General features: G+C 63.0%; 5 protein-coding genes across 5 annotated transcripts; 2 read left to right on the top strand and 3 right to left on the bottom strand.

Annotated features, from left to right (window-relative positions):
• Positions 1-42: 42 nt before the first annotated feature.
• Positions 43-4,173, bottom strand: CHLRE_17g727450v5 (uncharacterized protein). Its single transcript, XM_043072367.1, has 7 exons — positions 3,680-4,173; positions 2,968-3,375; positions 2,231-2,682; positions 1,957-2,052; positions 1,496-1,579; positions 1,058-1,231; positions 43-816 (listed from the first exon to the last, which is right to left on the bottom strand). The coding sequence occupies exons 1-7, from the start codon at positions 3,819-3,821 to the stop codon at positions 553-555; spliced, it is 1,620 nt and encodes a 539-aa protein (XP_042914826.1). The 5' UTR covers positions 3,822-4,173; the 3' UTR covers positions 43-552.
• Positions 4,174-4,268: 95 nt separating this feature from the next.
• CHLRE_17g727400v5 (uncharacterized protein) lies at positions 4,269-8,100 on the top strand. Its single transcript, XM_043072366.1, has 11 exons — positions 4,269-4,433; positions 4,823-4,943; positions 5,034-5,166; positions 5,406-5,417; positions 5,629-5,663; positions 5,958-5,976; positions 6,238-6,335; positions 6,648-6,748; positions 6,907-7,014; positions 7,140-7,240; positions 7,380-8,100. Exons 1-11 carry the CDS (start codon positions 4,373-4,375, stop codon positions 7,392-7,394), a joined length of 804 nt encoding a protein of 267 aa, XP_042914825.1. The 5' UTR covers positions 4,269-4,372; the 3' UTR covers positions 7,395-8,100.
• A 1-nt stretch (position 8,101) lies between these two features.
• CHLRE_17g727350v5 (uncharacterized protein) lies at positions 8,102-9,533 on the bottom strand. Its single transcript, XM_001697117.2, has 3 exons — positions 9,345-9,533; positions 8,996-9,226; positions 8,102-8,676 (listed from the first exon to the last, which is right to left on the bottom strand). The coding sequence occupies exons 2-3, from the start codon at positions 9,083-9,085 to the stop codon at positions 8,281-8,283; spliced, it is 486 nt and encodes a 161-aa protein (XP_001697169.2). The 5' UTR covers positions 9,086-9,226; positions 9,345-9,533; the 3' UTR covers positions 8,102-8,280.
• Positions 9,534-9,664: 131 nt separating this feature from the next.
• On the top strand, positions 9,665-11,379 carry CHLRE_17g727326v5 (uncharacterized protein). Its single transcript, XM_043072365.1, has 3 exons — positions 9,665-9,813; positions 10,083-10,230; positions 10,378-11,379. Exon 3 carries the CDS (start codon positions 11,053-11,055, stop codon positions 11,245-11,247), a length of 195 nt encoding a protein of 64 aa, XP_042914824.1. The 5' UTR covers positions 9,665-9,813; positions 10,083-10,230; positions 10,378-11,052; the 3' UTR covers positions 11,248-11,379.
• A 2-nt stretch (positions 11,380-11,381) lies between these two features.
• On the bottom strand, positions 11,382-15,633 carry CHLRE_17g727300v5 (uncharacterized protein). Its single transcript, XM_001697116.2, has 11 exons — positions 15,223-15,633; positions 14,936-15,089; positions 14,687-14,745; positions 14,372-14,475; positions 13,979-14,166; positions 13,465-13,707; positions 13,137-13,222; positions 12,669-12,775; positions 12,405-12,451; positions 12,125-12,197; positions 11,382-11,978 (listed from the first exon to the last, which is right to left on the bottom strand). Exons 1-11 carry the CDS (start codon positions 15,234-15,236, stop codon positions 11,878-11,880), a joined length of 1,176 nt encoding a protein of 391 aa, XP_001697168.1. The 5' UTR covers positions 15,237-15,633; the 3' UTR covers positions 11,382-11,877.
• Between the last annotated feature and the right edge of the window lie 612 nt (positions 15,634-16,245).

The raw sequence follows: 16,245 nt of genomic DNA, 5'->3' as shown, positions 1-16,245 counted from the left end.
GCACGGCTGACAGCACTCGTCTGCCAGCCAGGACCGGACATAACGTGCTGCAGCTTACAGGGGCATGCAAGGTCCTGGATACGCGTCACGTTGCCAGCAGGCGGTCATTGTCCGGAGGTCCGAGGCTCTCGTACTCGCAGCGTTCCCACACAAAGTAACGACGTGTTTGGCCTAGTACATGCGATACCGGCACCGCTCAAGAGGGATCACCGCTGAATAAACCGCAGGTCTGACACCACCACACATCACAGACTGAAGGCGGACGACATAGGCCGTCCTGAACACCGGAACATGCGCCACGTGCGTCAAGTTGCCCGCCGCACTGCTGCACCGCCTGACGCCTTGGTCAAACCGTGCATATGTTCCTCCGGACACCATACGGTAGTTCTGTCTTGGACACACCTGCGCGGCGTGCCCCTGACCTTCCAAACCCCAGTGCCAATGCATTTCCCGATTGTTGCCATCGTGCCTGATGGCAGCGCCACTCCAGCCCCATCACACGTACGCCTGGCTATGTATACCGCCTCGCCCATTCCGCCTCTCCTAACACCCTCACCCCCGCCGCCCCGCGCCGGCGCCGCCTCTCCCCCCCTGACCCGGCCCGCGCCCGCGCAACGTTGCCTGCCAGTCCGCCTCCAACTCCTGCAGCCGCCGGCTCACACGCAGCCGCAGCGCCCGCCGCACCAGCTCCTCGGGCGAGGGCGGCAGCAGCTCGTGCAGACGCTTGGCTGACAGCGCCTCCAGCAGCGCCTCGAAGGGCAGTCCCGCCAGCCGCCGCTCCGAGGACTGCAGCAGCGCCAGACCCACACGGAACACCTAGGGGGCAGCGGGGTGCGCAGGGTGAAGCAGTTGCAAGGGCCGGCCGGGAGGTGGGGCGTGGCAAGGCGAGGAGGAACGTCATAAGCCCGGGAGCTTCAGGTAACGGGAAGATGGCGCAGAAACAACCGAATCACCCAGGTTGCGAAAGCCCGGCGCAACCCAGCGGCTGCGCTGTCCCGCCCTATGCTGTGACTGTGGGAGGTGCCAGGCAACCCCAACCCGCAAGGCGCCCACCCACCATCTTCTGTCCCTCCGCCAGGAATATGTCCCACACGCGCAGCAGGTGCGGGAAGGGCATGCTGTAGGCGAAGGCGGTGTTGAACCAGTGCGTGGCATACAGCGCCGGCTCCACGCCCTCGCGCTCCATGCGGGCAGCCAGGCGCGGCGCCACCTCCGGCAGCAGGCGCTTGAACTGCGGGTGTGCCGTACGCGCGTGGGGGCGGCGGCAGTGGCAACGGTGGTTGTGAATAAGGAAGGCGCGTGCAGGTGCGGTGGGGTGCGCAGCAGAGCTCCATCCGGGCGGGTCCGGCGGGCTGAATGCATGCAGCAGCGGCTGCCTGCTTATCAACACAATGGCCACAAGCCTCACGCGGTGTGCGGCTTGCGGTGCTCCCCTTGAGCCCCTGCACCTCCTGACCCGCTGCGTCCGACCCTCCGCCTCCCGACCCGGCCGCACCTTGTACAGGCTGCCCTGCAGCCCGGGCATGCCCGGCATGTACAGCCGCTGAAGCCCCTCGCCCTTGTCAGGACCCAGAGGACCCTGCGTGGCAGTGGCAGCGGCAGTAGCAGTGGCAGCGGCAGCGGCAGCGGCAGCGGCAGCGGCAGCGGCAGCGGCAGCGGCAGCGGCATTGGCATTGGCAGTAGCAGTGGCAGTGGCAGTGGCAGCGGAGCGGAGCGGAGCAACAGGAGGCCCGTCGTCGGGGGCCGGGAGCGCCTGTGTTGCCGTGCAACGCACACGACACTCCTGCCACCCCGCCCCGTGCTCCCGCAAACACCAATATCATGTTGCACATACCGTACACACACGTCCATCTTTGCTCGTGCTGCTGTAACGCATACGGCATCACGCATGCCAACACCGCCCCGCGCTTCTCCTTAATCAAATGTAACGCCCCTCCCCCAAACACACCAGCGCACCTTCATGACTGCCACCAGTGTCCAGAACGCCTCCTCGGCGTCCATGTACAGCAGCAGCACCGCAGCCAGGAAGCCCATGCCCTGCACGTAACCCACCTGCACGCAGCAGCAGCCAGGCCGGAAGCAGGACCCAGAAATGGAGGGATGACACGGTGTGGACTGAAGGTTCCCCCGCCCCACGGTGCTCCACTTCTTCTCCTGTACTCTGCAATCCCCACCCCTCCTCTTCCCACCCCGCCCTCTTGTCACCCTCCTCCCTCCCCAGCCGCCCCACCTTGCTGTCGTACACGGCATACGCCCGCAGCACCGAGTACAGCGCGCGCTGACCAGGGCCCTGCCGCTGCGTGAAGTAGATGTGGGTGGGGTAGGTGCGGTTCAGGTCCCGCATGATGCTCGTGTCAACCGCCGGGTCGAGAGGCGGAGCGCGGCCCGGCCGCGTCGCCGCCAGCGCCGCCGCTGCCGCGGCGTCCAGGCCCGCGCCCGCAGCCACTGTCACGCCGTTGTGTTTGGTGGTGCCCGAGGGTCCTGGTGGCGCTGCCGCGCCATTGGCTCCGCCGTTGGCGACGCTGCCGTTGGCGCCGTCTGAGGGTGCTGCTGCGTCGTCGAGCTGCGGTGGATGTTTGCCGGATGTGGCGGCGGTGAAGGCCGCCGCCGCCTCCTCGTCGTCTGGCAGCACTGACAGCGCCGCGAATATGCCGGGGTTGGCAAGCCGCAGCTTGCGTCCGCCTGGTGGGCCGTTCGGAGGTGGGGAATAGATACGGTACGGGAGGTGGGGAGTGGATACGGTACGGGAGGTCAGCACGGCGCGACAGCAGGCTCTCTCGCACTTTCGCAGCAGCCGCACTACGTGGCAACATGCCAACACACGTTCCACATCCCGTGCAGGCTCCCTGTCTCTGATGCGTCCTCCAAGTCTCCGCACTGCATCACTCCGCACTGCCCACTCGCCCCACCGCCAGTCCGGCAGCGTAACGCCATTCGCCGCACGCACGCGGCCCTGCCTGCACCCACCCGACAGCACGTGCCAGGCCAGCCCACGCAGCGGCTCCGGAATGCCCTTCCGCACGCGGCGCTTGAGCTTGTCCGGCCGCCGCCGCCGGTACTCCTCCAGCCCCGACCCGTTCGCGCCCAGCATCTTCCGCCACTTGCGCAGCCGCTCCACCGCCTGCTGCTCCTTTGACCGCTGTTTGGAGCCCGCCGCCGGCGTGCCCGCCGGCTGCGGCGCAGACGCGCCGTCGCGGCCGCTGGTGGTGGCGCCCGCACCGCTAGCACGGCGGCCCTCGCCGCCGTCGGCAGCTTCGCTGCCGCCCTCTGGCACCAGCGGCACGATGAAGCCGAAGCGGTCGATGCGCAGCGCGCGCTGCTGCTCCTCCTGCTGTGTGGCCAACCAGTTGAGCACCTGTGTCTCCGTCATGGTGCCTGCGCGCGTGTGTGTTGGTGGCCGCCAGGCGTGTTAAGCGCGGGCGACGGCGAGGATGCTCAGATAACACGGTCAGGGCTGGGGATGCCAGGCAAGCACAAGGAGCCCAGAGGTTTGGTGATCGCCCCAGGCCCGGCGCCTTGAACCGGCGCCGAGCGGGGTTTGGGGGTGCCGGGCCGAGCCGCGTGGACGAACAGCCGTGCGGCCCAAAACCGGGGTAACAGAGGCGTACTGGTCCCGTGAACGTCCGGGGTAACGAATCGCCGCACGGCAGCCAGGGCGATGCCTCAGCACTACACGCACCGCGCGGTATCTCATAGTCCGGGTCCAAGTTGGTGGATTTGTTCGTCTTCACCGAGACGGCGCCGGATGGGATCGCGGGCAGCAGCTGTTGCGGCTGCGGCGACGCCTCCGCCAGCTCGGTCGCCTCGCCGACGGGACCCATCGCGCCGTCGTCACGTCTGTCTGGACGGCAGAGCACTGCCGCTAGAGTCAGCAGGCCCTGGCCGCCGGGCGAGCGCGCGTCCTGGACGTGCGGCTGGCTCGGCGTTAGCGACAGAGCGTGTGACAGCCTGGGTTCTGGTGTTCTCGCTGGGCTCCTTGCACAGCTGGCACTCTTAGCAGCTATCTATGGCTGTCAACATTTGCATTTGACACTGTAGAGCCGACCGAGCTCAGCTGAAGCAGCTTCTTGCAAGGTTTTTATCTGGAGCTACGTACTCTATGCCCTTAGATGTTATGCAAGACACAGCGATGAAAACTAAGGGCGTTGAACGTATGGCAGGCAAAGCAAGCTGGCTAGGCAGTATTTGCATGGCATTGCGCGCGAACCGCGCGCTTCCTGCCTGAATGGCACTAGGTCGGCTTTAAATATAATGAAGGCATTTGTTTAGCTACAATAATAAGCCCATCGACCACGGCTCTCAGTAATTTTGTGCACTAGTCGAGCAGCAGGTCGAGCAAAGCCGCGTCGGGAATCTCTTAGCGCTCGCCACCATGACGTCCGACAATCCGAAGATTGCCAGGCTGCAGCACCGCCAGAGCTACACCCGCAAATGTGAGCAGACGCAGAGGGCTGGACAAATCGGCATGCCGGTTGCGGACCAGCTTCGCCTGGGTGGAGCCAGTGGGCTTGCATGGCGTCATTAGACTACATATAGCTCACTGGCGCTCTCAAAGCATTGTGCCTCGCTGACACGTCGCAGCGGTTAGGCGTTGGTGCGACGACCTGACAACCGGAGTCGAGTCGTCGCGCTTGGACGATGTCGCCTGCCCCCAACCCCCACACCCACACCAGGGTCCCCACCCCCACACACTGTCCTCGCCCCGTCAGTTCACGCACGCACATGTTTCGGAGACGCCGCCTCCAGTAGGCCCCTCCCGCTTCCCAAGCTCCTGCTCATGCCTTCCCGCCCTGACCCAGATTCGGACCGCCTCCCACCACAGGGCAGCTGGACCTGATGCAGACGTGCACGAAGCGCCCCGGCTTCTGCTGCTATGCCATGTGGTGCGGCTACTGCGCCAGCTACGGCCTGCGCAAGCAGGCCCTGCACGGCGACCTGAGCAGGTGGGGCCCGCCCGTCGCCGGGGCGCTCCTTAGTTGATGATGCGGCGTGCGACCATTTAGCAACGTGCCCATCACCGGCTGTGTACGCAGGTACCTGTGCTGTAACGGCATGTGCCCGTGCTCGGGCCGCATGGGGGAGCGCAAGTGCCCGGGCTTCTGCCTGTGCATGGAGGTGTCGTGCTGCTTCGCGCAGAGCGTGGCCACCACGCGCTGGATGATCCAGGTGCGTGCGGAGCGTCTTCAATCTTCATGCCCCTGGGCCTCTTGGAGTTGCAGAGCCGTTCTTGCCTGCTGCTGAGACATCATGGATTCATGTCGTGCCGGTATACAATACTTTGTGGGGCGTGTCTGTGCCCACCAAGCGAGTTGTGCAGCTTCCGTCGCCTGACCGAAGTGTTCTGTTGCCCAACACCTGCATGTGTGGCCCTGTGGCGCGCCGTGTGTGCGACATGGCTCCAACAGGACGAGCTGCAGGTGTGTGCAAGGGGGCCGGGGAAGGGGTGTGTGTGCCTGGGAGCTGTGGTAATTGTGGCCCAGCGGACCGGTGGGGCGGGACCAGTGGTCTTGGATTCTTGATCGCGCCCTTTCCGCTACACGTTTGGACCCTGGCTGCGTGTGTATAGATGCATCCTCGCGCGACCGCTTGTGTCTCACACGCTCCCGCCTTTCCTGCGGGTGCCACCAGGTCGAGACCACCAAGTGCGACAACTGCATCATCGGGTGCGTCTTCGTACTGAGTTGCTACTGGGGTTGTATAATATTGCTACTACATGTTAGCAAAAGGGATGCCGCGAAAGGCAACAGCATACCGCAAATGTTGTATTTAAGGGCGCACATGCGCGCGAGCTGACTCCCGGGCATGGCATGGCATGGTGTACAGCGGTCTGGGGTGCGTGCTCACGTGCTGGTCCCGCACGTGGGCTGTCGCTGCGCCGCCGGGGTGCCACCCTGAACGAGTTGGCTACTTGCTCATTGCCTCTGTCGCCCTGGTCGCTGCTTGGTGTGCTTCCACAGGACCATGATTTTCCTGCAGGTGCGGCCGCTGCACTGCGTACCGCACTGTGTACCGCACTGCACCTGCACTTCTAGGGTGGCCTAGAAACGGAGGCCGCATGGCCTGCACAGAGACCGGGCCCTCAACTGCTGTTGCACGCTCAGCCTTAGCGCGGGCTTGCTGAGGACATGCCTGGGGTGCGCATGCCTGGGGTGCGCAGGGCTGGTTGGCGCATGCCGCCGGCACTCCCAGGGACAGGCTGGGGTTTACCGCACCAACTCCTAACCCGCCCCCGCGCAGTACCTGTCGTGCATCTGCCACATCCTGGCCTGCTTCTTCGACGAGCTCCACGAGGTGGCGCAGTTCGTGGACTGCCTGGCGGACGTGGCCTGGTGCAGGTGGGCGGGCGCGCGTGGGCAGCCGCTGTTGTAATGGTGGTGGGGGTGCTGGGGGTGGCTGGTAGCGGTGGGTACGCGGGTAGGTAGCAGCGTGAGGCCTGCGTCGCGCGGCCTTGCGGCCATGCGGCTTTGCGGCTATCACCTGCAACCACGCTGCGCTGAGCCCCAGGCCCAAACCCATCCGCTTTTCCTCACCAACCAAGTATCACACTTTGCTCGTCCGACACACCCCTGCAACCCCCCCAACCCGCCCGCTTGTCCCCATCCCTACCACACTGCAATGCTACCCCGCGTCTGCCCCTCCCCCCACAGCGTGTGCGCCTGCATGCAGACGCAGCACAAGGCCGAGCTGGACCAGCGCGACGCCAACCCGCACGCCGTGCCGCCGCCGCTGCCCGGCATGCAGGCGCCGGGTGCGTCGTAGCCTGCATGCTACAGGGGAAGCGAGTGTTGCAGCTCCCCTCGGCCTGCCACATCGCTCTGGTTGCCCTGCCCTAGAGTTGACGTGGCCTCCCACTGGCCCAGTGGCTGCCTCCTAAGCCCCTGGCTGTGATGCCCCTGATGCCCACAGGCGTGCAGATGATCCCCATGGGCGGCCACCCGCCGCCACCGGGCGCCTACCCGCAGCAGCCGGGCGCCTACCCGCCGCCGCCGGGCGCGTACCCGCCGCCGCCGCCAGGTGAGTCACTACGGCAGCAGTACCATACCAATGGGTAGGCTTGTCGCCAGGTGTCGTCAGCGGGACGGCCATGCGGTTTGGCATGGCAAGTTTGCTGACGCCTTGGGTGGCAATCCCTTGCGCAGGCTACGGCGCGCCTTACCCGGGAGGCTACGCACCGCCGCCGCCGGGCGCCTACCCGCCGCCCCAGGCCTACCCCTACCCGCCGCCGCCCGGCGCCCAACCGGTAAGCATGAGCGGTGGCTTCGATGCCGGACAGCACTCATTCTGTTGCCGTGCGCGCGTATCGTGCATGCACCTGCCAGCCACTCAAGGAAGCAATTTTCACAGCCCCTGACACGACCGCAACCCAATGCCTTGCGCAGGGTATGTACCGCTGAGCCGGCGGCCCCTGATACCTCCAGGGATGCATGCCAGTGGACAGCGGGGCAGGCCGTCTGCACCCACGTGCTGTGAGAGGTGCAGCCAGGACGGACAGGTTGTCAGCCGAACATCGAAGGCCCAGCCCAGATGCCATGCCGCGAATGGGCTGATTCCGCATGATGGGATGGCGTGAGCAGTTGGCATTCGGACCGAGGAGAATCGTTGCGTGTTTGTGCATCAATTTGGTACTGCCATGACCGCGGGGGTTATACGGATTATATGGGTTACATGGGTTATACATGCCTTGGCCTTAAGGCGACGTATGGTACTATGGTCTGAGCATATGGGGGCTTCCGTGCTGCACGGAGGTTGCTGCGCGCTGAAACGTGGAAGGGGTAAAACATCTTTGCATACGGTGTACTGTTTCCTGCATGGAGGGGCCCTCTAGGTTGTCCACGGCATGAGTGCATGATGGCAGCTGCCGATGGGTCTGTGCATGTAGGCAGCCCGGCAGCACATGAGCACAAGCTTCACACGCGCTATACAACCCGTGCTTTGGCCCCCGTCGTCCATGCGGAGAGCAGTCGTGACGCTTCTTCGGACGCTGGGTGGGTGGGCAAGCATATGAGTACATAACACCTTGCCGTGTGGGCGAGCTGCATCGGAAGACAATCAGCGCGTAACACTGAAATCTTTCAAGCAAATGCAATTATGTGCCGCAGCACCCGCATTCCCCGCCATGCGCACCTGCTCATCATACAGCACTCGCCGTCTGTTCGGTAGTCCCCCTCGCCTCCCTCGCCTCGCCAACGTCGTCAACACGCGGGCCTTCATCGGCGCCGCACCGGCTCGCCACCAGCACCGCGACCAGACACACGCCACCACTCACAATGCCTTTCATCCCTACTCGGCCGCATCGCCCGAGCGCCCGCCCGGCACCTCCGCCTCGCCGCCCGGCGCCCCTCGCCGCCCGCCGCCCGGCCGCCGCTCCCATGGGTACGGCCGCGGCGGCAGCCGCGGCGCACGCGCCGCCTCTCTGATTTGTTCAATGACCGGCCGCTGCTGCTCCTCATCGCCACTATCGCCGTCGCCGCCGGCGCGGCGGCCCCGCGTCAGCAGGTGCTCCTGGCCGGCCGGCGGGCGGAAGATGACGTAGGCCTTCTTCCAGTCGTCCTCGCGCCACCACAGCCGCTTGCCATTGCGCGAGATGGCGAGGCGGCGGCGCCCCAGGTAGTTGATGGTGGACACGCGCTCCACATTCATGCCGTACACTGACTGCAGGAACGCCGCGATCTCGAGCTGCGGGGTGTGAGCGCCGGGGTGTGGCGGCAAAAAGGCACAGGGGCGGGCGGGCGGGTTGCAAAACTGTGACATGGTGGTGTGTTGGCGGGGGCGCAGGTGCGGGCGGCAGGGGTGAAAGAGGGAGCGGCGCCTGGTTGTCAACTTTGCTTGATTGGACTCGCCGTGGGCGTTTGAAGGGCAGAGCACTGAGACGGTGAGGCTAAGAGGCTGTGCGCGGCTGGGCGGCCACTAGTGTCCTCCGCATAGCCAGTAGCCAAAGCAAACCGTAAGTATCCATCCCTCCCCGCAGCCCCAAGCTCGCCGCAGCGCAGCCTACCTTGGTCACGTCGGGCGTTGTCTTGAACGCCACCTCCCGCAGCCACCCCGTCTCCTTGACCTGGTCCATCTGCTCCGGCGTCAGCTTCATCATCTGAAGCGTGATGTTGGGAAAGCAGATGGGAATGCGCCGCTCGGGGGGCTGCGGTCTCCCGCTGCGCCACTCGCTGCTGACGAAGCGAAGCCGGGTCTCCTGCTCCGGCGCTGCCGACGGCGTGTCGTCGGCCGAACCCTGGCGGTCGGGGCGAGGGGAAACTGAGCCAACATACCCTTAACCTCGCACTTTGACAGCGACACTGATCTGCTCGCGCCTTATATTACCCAGCAGCCGCGCAAGCAAGGGTGCACACCTTGATGGCTCTCGTCGATGCCGTCTGCTCCGCTGCTGAATGCTGCCATCGCATTAGACCAGTCGTGCTAAGTGTTTCTACCGCGCCATTTCTGCCTACTTGCGTGTGTGCGAGACTGCACCCAGCCCGTAGAAGCGACCGCCCCAACTCCCGCAAGCTCGATGCCATTGCTACAGGCTACTTAACTAATCTCCTCGCCTTCCAATGTTGCTAGCATATCCTGACTTATATTGCCACGCCAGTCGTGCATGCGGCATGGCGCAATTAGCTGTCGATCCATTTGTTCCAGCCACTGCTATCGTTGGCTTTACTAGCTTACTGGCAAACTTCAACCACACTTATTGTGGCCCTCGCTCCCTGCAGCTTTGTCTCGCGTAGCTTGCCCTCTCGTCGCACTTCAGCTTTCTAGCGCGCCCAATACATGTCCAACCACACTCACGACAACCATATTATGTGGCGTAATAACGAGGTAAGGTGGTATGGCGGTATGTGTGTGCCGCGGGCTCCGCCTGGTTCCGCCAGGCCGCTCCTGCTTGGGCCCCCTCCCCCTCGGCTTCTGCCCCCGCGCCAATAGCACTCGCGGAAGCGCGACGCGGAACGTGTGCTGGATATGTACACGCTGACCATCGTAATCAGCGCACGTCGGGTTAAGCTCCACAGGCGCCACACCTTCCGCTGCCCAGGGCCAGCGCCTGACGCCCGTGCGCTTCCACCATGACTGCCCTCCCCACCCCGCAGTCCAAGGTTGTCCACGCTTCGTTCCTGTCCATGCTCGCCGACACCCGCTCCACGATGATCCTGAACATCACCGAGTGCTCCAAAGACAACAAAGAAGCCCAACTGCAAAAACAAGGGAAACACGAGCGCCGACTATGATGCTCTTCAGGTACCCGAGCGGCTGCCGTGGGTCCATACGTACCGGCCATGCGTGCGCTGTGAACCGGCCACCTGCCAACTCAACTCCTGTGCACCCACCGACCCCGACATTTCTGACTGCCTGCTCCCTTCTCTCTGCAACTGCTGCTGCCTGCAGTCGCTAAGTGACCATCGAGCCTGCGCTGAACGTAGGCTGATAGACGTCTGGAAGGGCGAGGCGCGCCGACACGGGCAGCGCCCCCACCAGATCGCGCGCTGGATCCGGCGCAAGGCGGGGCCCAACATCTGCGTTTGGCGCCGCCTGCAGGACGGGAGCCTGGGCTGCAGCGTTCCGTGTGTGTGCTGCCGCGTGCTGCTGAGCTCGCTTGACCTGCGAGTGAGCTGTGTGCGCGAGGACGGCGAGTGGTGGGAAGGCAAGCTCGACGACCCAGCAGCACCTCGGAGCAAGCCCACCACGGGGCAGAGGCACAAGCATAAGTTTGTGTCGCGGCCGAAGGAGGCAGAGGAGGAGGCCGACAGGCCGCAGCCGCAGGGTCGGGCGCGGCAGGAGCCGCAGCGGGAGCGGCGGGAGCAGCAGCGATAGCGGGCGGAGCAGTGACTGCACCAGTGTTAGTGCTGCAGCTTGCCAGCTGGCTTCATTGAGATCAGGTCCCAACCCTGCTTTTGGAGATTCCTTTTGTGTGCGCTCAGCGTGTGTGTTTGTGTGCACGCTTCGTCTGTGAAGTCAGGTTCAGCAGCTGCATGGCCGCCGGCGCTATAATTGTTTCGCCTGACGCCTATCGGGGTGTGGACGCATGGACTATGTGTGCATCGTGTGGTCGAGTAACAGGACATGGAGACATGCATGATGCGGGTTCTCGTGGCTGTGCGAATTGGACATGGGAGCCCATGTGTACAACTTGGAGATGCAACAGGCGAGAATCCATGGCAACGGTGCTGGCATTTTTGCGATACTGGCGGAGCAGCAGGCGGCTTTCCGTTGTCGGTGCCGCGCTTTATGGCTTCAGGAGACGCAAGTTATGGCTAATGTTGGCTGGTAAGCTTGAGGTCGATGTCGAGGAGCAAGGCGTAGAACCAGGCCGAATAGGCGGCAGGGAGAAGCGACAGGGAGAAATGCGTGTGTGCCCAGTTTGTGCTCAACTAGCCATGAATGGTGCAAGCCTGTACGAGTGAAGCATGGCCGCTTGTTGGCGTGTTTGTTACAAGGGCGAGCCCGTGCTGCGTTGTGCAGTCTGCAAGTGTTTAGTTCACAAGGTTGAGCGCATGGTCGGGCCTGCGGCACCACGCTATCCCACCACGCCAGAACTACACGTGGTGCCGAGCGCCCAAGCCAGCATCCGGCCTGAAGCAGTGCCGTTCTAATGAGCAGCTCTGGTCAGCTCTGGTGGATTGCAATGCACAATGGATCACACTAATACCCGAGAGCCTTTGATGAACAGCCTTGTCTTTGCGCCAACTCGATAATTTAAACAGCGTTGGGCAAATTGGACACGATAATACGAGACAAGTCACAATGCCCGCCCGATGCTCAACGCCCCCAGTGCTTTGGGCCCTGATGCTTGGGTGCGTGTGTGCTACCAACGCTAGCAATTCTGCCGAACTGTGCAAGCAGTAGTTTCCCTGATGGGCGTCACAACGAAACGCACGCACGTCAGGCCTAGGCCTTGATCGTGGCGGGGTCCACCCGCGGCCAGTCCGTGAAGCCGATCACGTCCTTGGCAGGGTCCTTGGCGTACCACACCTTGGCATCAAAGCCACCTGCACGGCGCGGTGCGAGCGCAGACGTTGCATGCAGTGTAAGAAGCAAAGCGTAGAGTCAACGGCAAAGTCTAGGATGTATTTTGCCCGAACCGCTGTGTGGTCGGCATGTGTCTGTGCCCTCCAGGCACTGCAGCCCCGCGCACCGGGGTTGAGGCCCGCGGTCTTGACGCCAGCCGCCACCAGGGCGGGCAGGTTGGCGTTGGCGATGAACGGAACCTGCATGTTTGGGGGTTGCGGGCGAGCAATTAAGAACCAACGTAAGAAGGTCTCAAACATCCGTGTGCGCGCGTGTGTGTGTGTGTGTGTGTGTGTGTGTGTGTGTGTGTGTGTGTGTGTGTGTGTGTGTGTCTTAAGCACAACCGCGACTGCACAACCGTGCATGTACCGTAATGTTGGGTTGAGGGCACCGGATTGCTTACTCACCCCGTAGGCCACCAGGTCCGCAGTGCCGCTCTTGACCAGCTCCTCGCCTGCGGTGCCAAGTTGGGGCAACTGACTTGAATTACTTTCAGTGCACCTGGAACCTATGGTCGCTATGATAATCGCTCATACACGTTCGCTTCAGCGCGCTGGTAAGAAGCGGCGACTGCCATAGAGCCCCCGCATACTCGCGTCCCCACAGGTGCAGCAGTCCGCATGTCCTGCCGCTGGCGTGGCGTCAGCCGGCATATGCGTCTGCTGGCTTACCCGCCTCGATGCTGATACCGCCGTTGGCCATGACTGTGCCGGTGAAGGTGTTCCGGAAGAGGCGGAAGGGGTCGAACTTGATGTTCGGCTCCGACAGGCCCAGGAACCTGCGGGCCGGCGCGTGATGAGGTGTAACGGGCCACGCGGGCATGGCTGCGTCTGCGCGTGTCTTGAGGCAGTAGCCTGGAAGGTATAGGTATACAAGTGGCTGGCAACCGATGAAAGTGTTCCTTACAGCAGCGCATAAGAGGTCTGTACCACTGCTCGCTCTGCGCCGTGGGTGCGATGTGGGTACTGCGGAGAGAGTCGCGTGCGCTCACGTGGCGCAAGCCTACCCTACACGCACCAGCCAGCACCGCGGAACACCACAACAACAAGGGGTACGGCCGGCGGGATGCTTCTGCATGCTGGTGCCATGTGCCAAGACCCGCCGGCACCCGCTCCCGTCTCTTAGGTAATCCCGCTCACCTGAAGTACGGCTCGCTGTTGAGGGTCGACAGGCACACGTACGCCAGGTTGCGCTTGGAAAGCTCCGGGCCCAGGTACTCAAGCGTCTGTGAGGAGGCGGAACAGGAACGAAGAGCAGCCACAGAAGATGGTGCGAGGAGATGAAAGCAGGTGAGGGCAAGTGAGGTTTGTCCGCCGCCGAAAGCATTCGTTGGGCTTGAGCGGCGGGTGGCATACGGCGGCAGCGAGCTATTAAATTTGATTCCCCACCCACATAAGGTCGGTCAGCTCAGCCGCCACAAGACTAACTGTACTCTGCATGCACCTACCGTTCCCGTACACGACTCACCTCCTTGACGTCGGCCTCCGGCTCAATCAGGTCGGAGAACGTGATGCCCGGCTGGATCTTGACGGCTGTGCGCTCCGGCCCCACCGCCGCCGCCACCGCGTCAACGGTCTCCAGCAGCAGGCGGCAGCGGTTGGCCACCGAGCCGCCGTACTTGTCGGTGCGCTGGTTCGTCTTCTGGGCCATGAAGGCCTGCAGCAGGTAGCCGTTGCCGCCGTGGATCTCAATGCCGTCGAAGCCGCCGGCCTGCATGGTTGTAGCGCACATGAGCGGGCAAAGGGTAAGTAACGAAGACGGTTCGGTTAGGCCATGCCGCGCCCACTCAGCAACAGGCAGCTTCCACAACATGCCGCATGTACAGCCATCCCCCCGAGGCTCCTGAAAGCCAACTCCCATCCTCCCCATACCGGTACTTGGGCGTGGCGCCTGCCAGAGACTGTGGGCAGTGCGTGGTACGGCCCCACGCCCCACGCCCCAAGCCCTACCTGCACACCTCCCTACCTCCCACCCGCCCTACCTGGATGGCACGCAGCGCCGCTGCCGCGAAGTCCTTGGGCACCTGCTCCACCTCCTCCGTGCTGAGCGCACGCGGCACCTCGTAGTCGGCCTTAACGCCGCCCTCCACGTACAGGTTGCCCGCCATGCCCACCGGGCTGGCGCACACCGTGGGCTTGCTGCCCACCAGGCTGCTGTGGGACACGCGACCTGCGCATGCATGCATGCATGTGTGTTAAAAAGCACAAGTGAAGAAGTACGCGTGTTAGGAAAAACGCATGTGTGTTTGTGTGTGTATGTGTGTGCAGTCAGGCGGTGATGCATCAGTGTGACAAAACTGAAACGTAAAATCCCCAGGAGCACCCGGCAAGCATGTGGGGTTTGTACAGCAGGGGTGTGAGAGTGTGCTGCTTACCCGCGTGGAACAGCTGCGCGTACAGGATGCCGCCCTTCCCGTGAACCTTCTGCACCACCGGCTTCCAAGCAGTGGCCTGAGCTTCAGTGGCCAAGCCGGGCGCCCTGTTATGGTTGCACGTTTGTGAGCGGATTGCGGCGCGCGGCAAGGCACTGGTTAGCACTGGTAATGGGAACTAGTTGTGGAGGCTGGTAACGCGAAAGGCCGATAACTTCCGTCGACACAAGACATTAGTAACTACTTATAGATGGTATGGCGGGGCAGCGGGGCGGCTATGCCGATTATCCGTGCACATGCATGCCCACCCGCACGCACCTGACGTAACCGCGGCCGTCCGGTCGCACGTAGGCGCACTCGGTCACCAGCAGTCCGCCCTGCACCGGGACAGACGCTGTCATCAACCAACTGTTTCCAATCATTCGGAAGCACCGTTCTGTGATGCATGTGTACTGTGGCAACTGGCGGGCGGTGGTGCAACTCTGCCCTTCGTAGATACGAAGGCCTGTGCCTCATGCACCCTTCCCCCACGGTCTACCCGCACCTCCGGCCTCCGTAACCACCCACCTTGGATGCGCGTTGCTCGTAGTACTGCGCCACGAGGTCGTTTGGCAGCTCCGTGCCGGGCGACATGCGGAGTCGTGTCATAGCAGACATGGAAATGCGGTGCGCGAGCTGCTGGGCCCCAACCTTGAGTGGAGCAATGAGCGACGAGGCCATTCTGCGATGAAGATAATTGCAGAATGTCACAGCCGGCACGTGGCATGTGCGGCAGGCCAGCAGGAGTTCGCGTCAGTCTGGGATCAGCGTTGAAGTTTGGGGGACCGCCGGAACGCGCAGACTGCTTTGCTTACGGCAAGGCGGCCATGTCTGAGTCTTGAGTTAGCAGGCGTAATGTGTGGACTGTGTTGTTTGGAGCTGCTCGCAAGCTCTTGCGTCTCGACACTAGTGTCCTCGCGTAGTCTTAGCGCTGTGAACAGTCGACTTCTTCACCACGTCGTAATGGTCTTTACCAATAGACTTTCAAGGAGAAAGGGCCTTATAAGATGAGGCCAAGTAAGGGCCCATACCTCACGCGTAATCTGATAATCCGAGTTCGAGCGTCGTCAACTAGGGGGCACGGCGGGCGAGACGGCCAAATGAGTCTAGTATGCACATGGAAATGCACATGCACAGTATTTACAATGTGAGGCGCAGGCTCCTTCGACGCCTGCGTTAGCACCTGTTAGCGTTGCCCGCGCATGCACTCTAAATGCGCGTGTTGATCAAATATCATCACACGAGCGGGACAATGCAATGAATCTTGTGAAAGGGTTTGTGCGAACTTCACTCTTCCGTCATCGGTTTCGACTCGGTTTCGACGTCTAGTGCATGTCGGTTAGTATCTCGTGCTCCTGATCTGATCATCTCAGATCATTAATACTCGCTGGGGAAGGTTTGAAAGCTGTCGTCTGTCCGGAGAGGTCCTCAGCGGCATAACTGCCAGAAACTGCTCAGGACCACGGCACGCTCGCCCTCCAGCTCGCTCACCTGCGGATTGTCAGCCGTGCTTTGACCGAGCCGCTGTGGCGCCGCCAGAGGGATGACAAGCCTCTTCCAGGCCTCTTCCACCAGGACCTCGAACTTAGCGGAGCACGGCGGAGCGAGCTCCGGCGAAGACTAAGCTGAGTGCCGTTGACCCGTTCGGGAGGGGTTGCGGGCCTCACCGCGGGCGGGCCCGGGGCTAATCTGGGTGGGCCGCCGGCTAATCCAGGTGGGCGGGCGACTCAGCGGGCTTTGTCCCAAGCCCAACCAAGGTTTACAGCCGTTGCCTTCAAGTTAAAGTAAGCTCACGGCTGATACGGTAGACCGGAGCTGGATGAGAGCGGCCATAACCG

This window comes from Chlamydomonas reinhardtii, chromosome 17 (genome assembly GCF_000002595.2).
Source record: "Chlamydomonas reinhardtii strain CC-503 cw92 mt+ chromosome 17, whole genome shotgun sequence".
NCBI classification, from domain to species: domain Eukaryota; kingdom Viridiplantae; phylum Chlorophyta; class Chlorophyceae; order Chlamydomonadales; family Chlamydomonadaceae; genus Chlamydomonas; species Chlamydomonas reinhardtii.
This window is presented reverse-complemented; position numbering and strand designations above follow the sequence as displayed.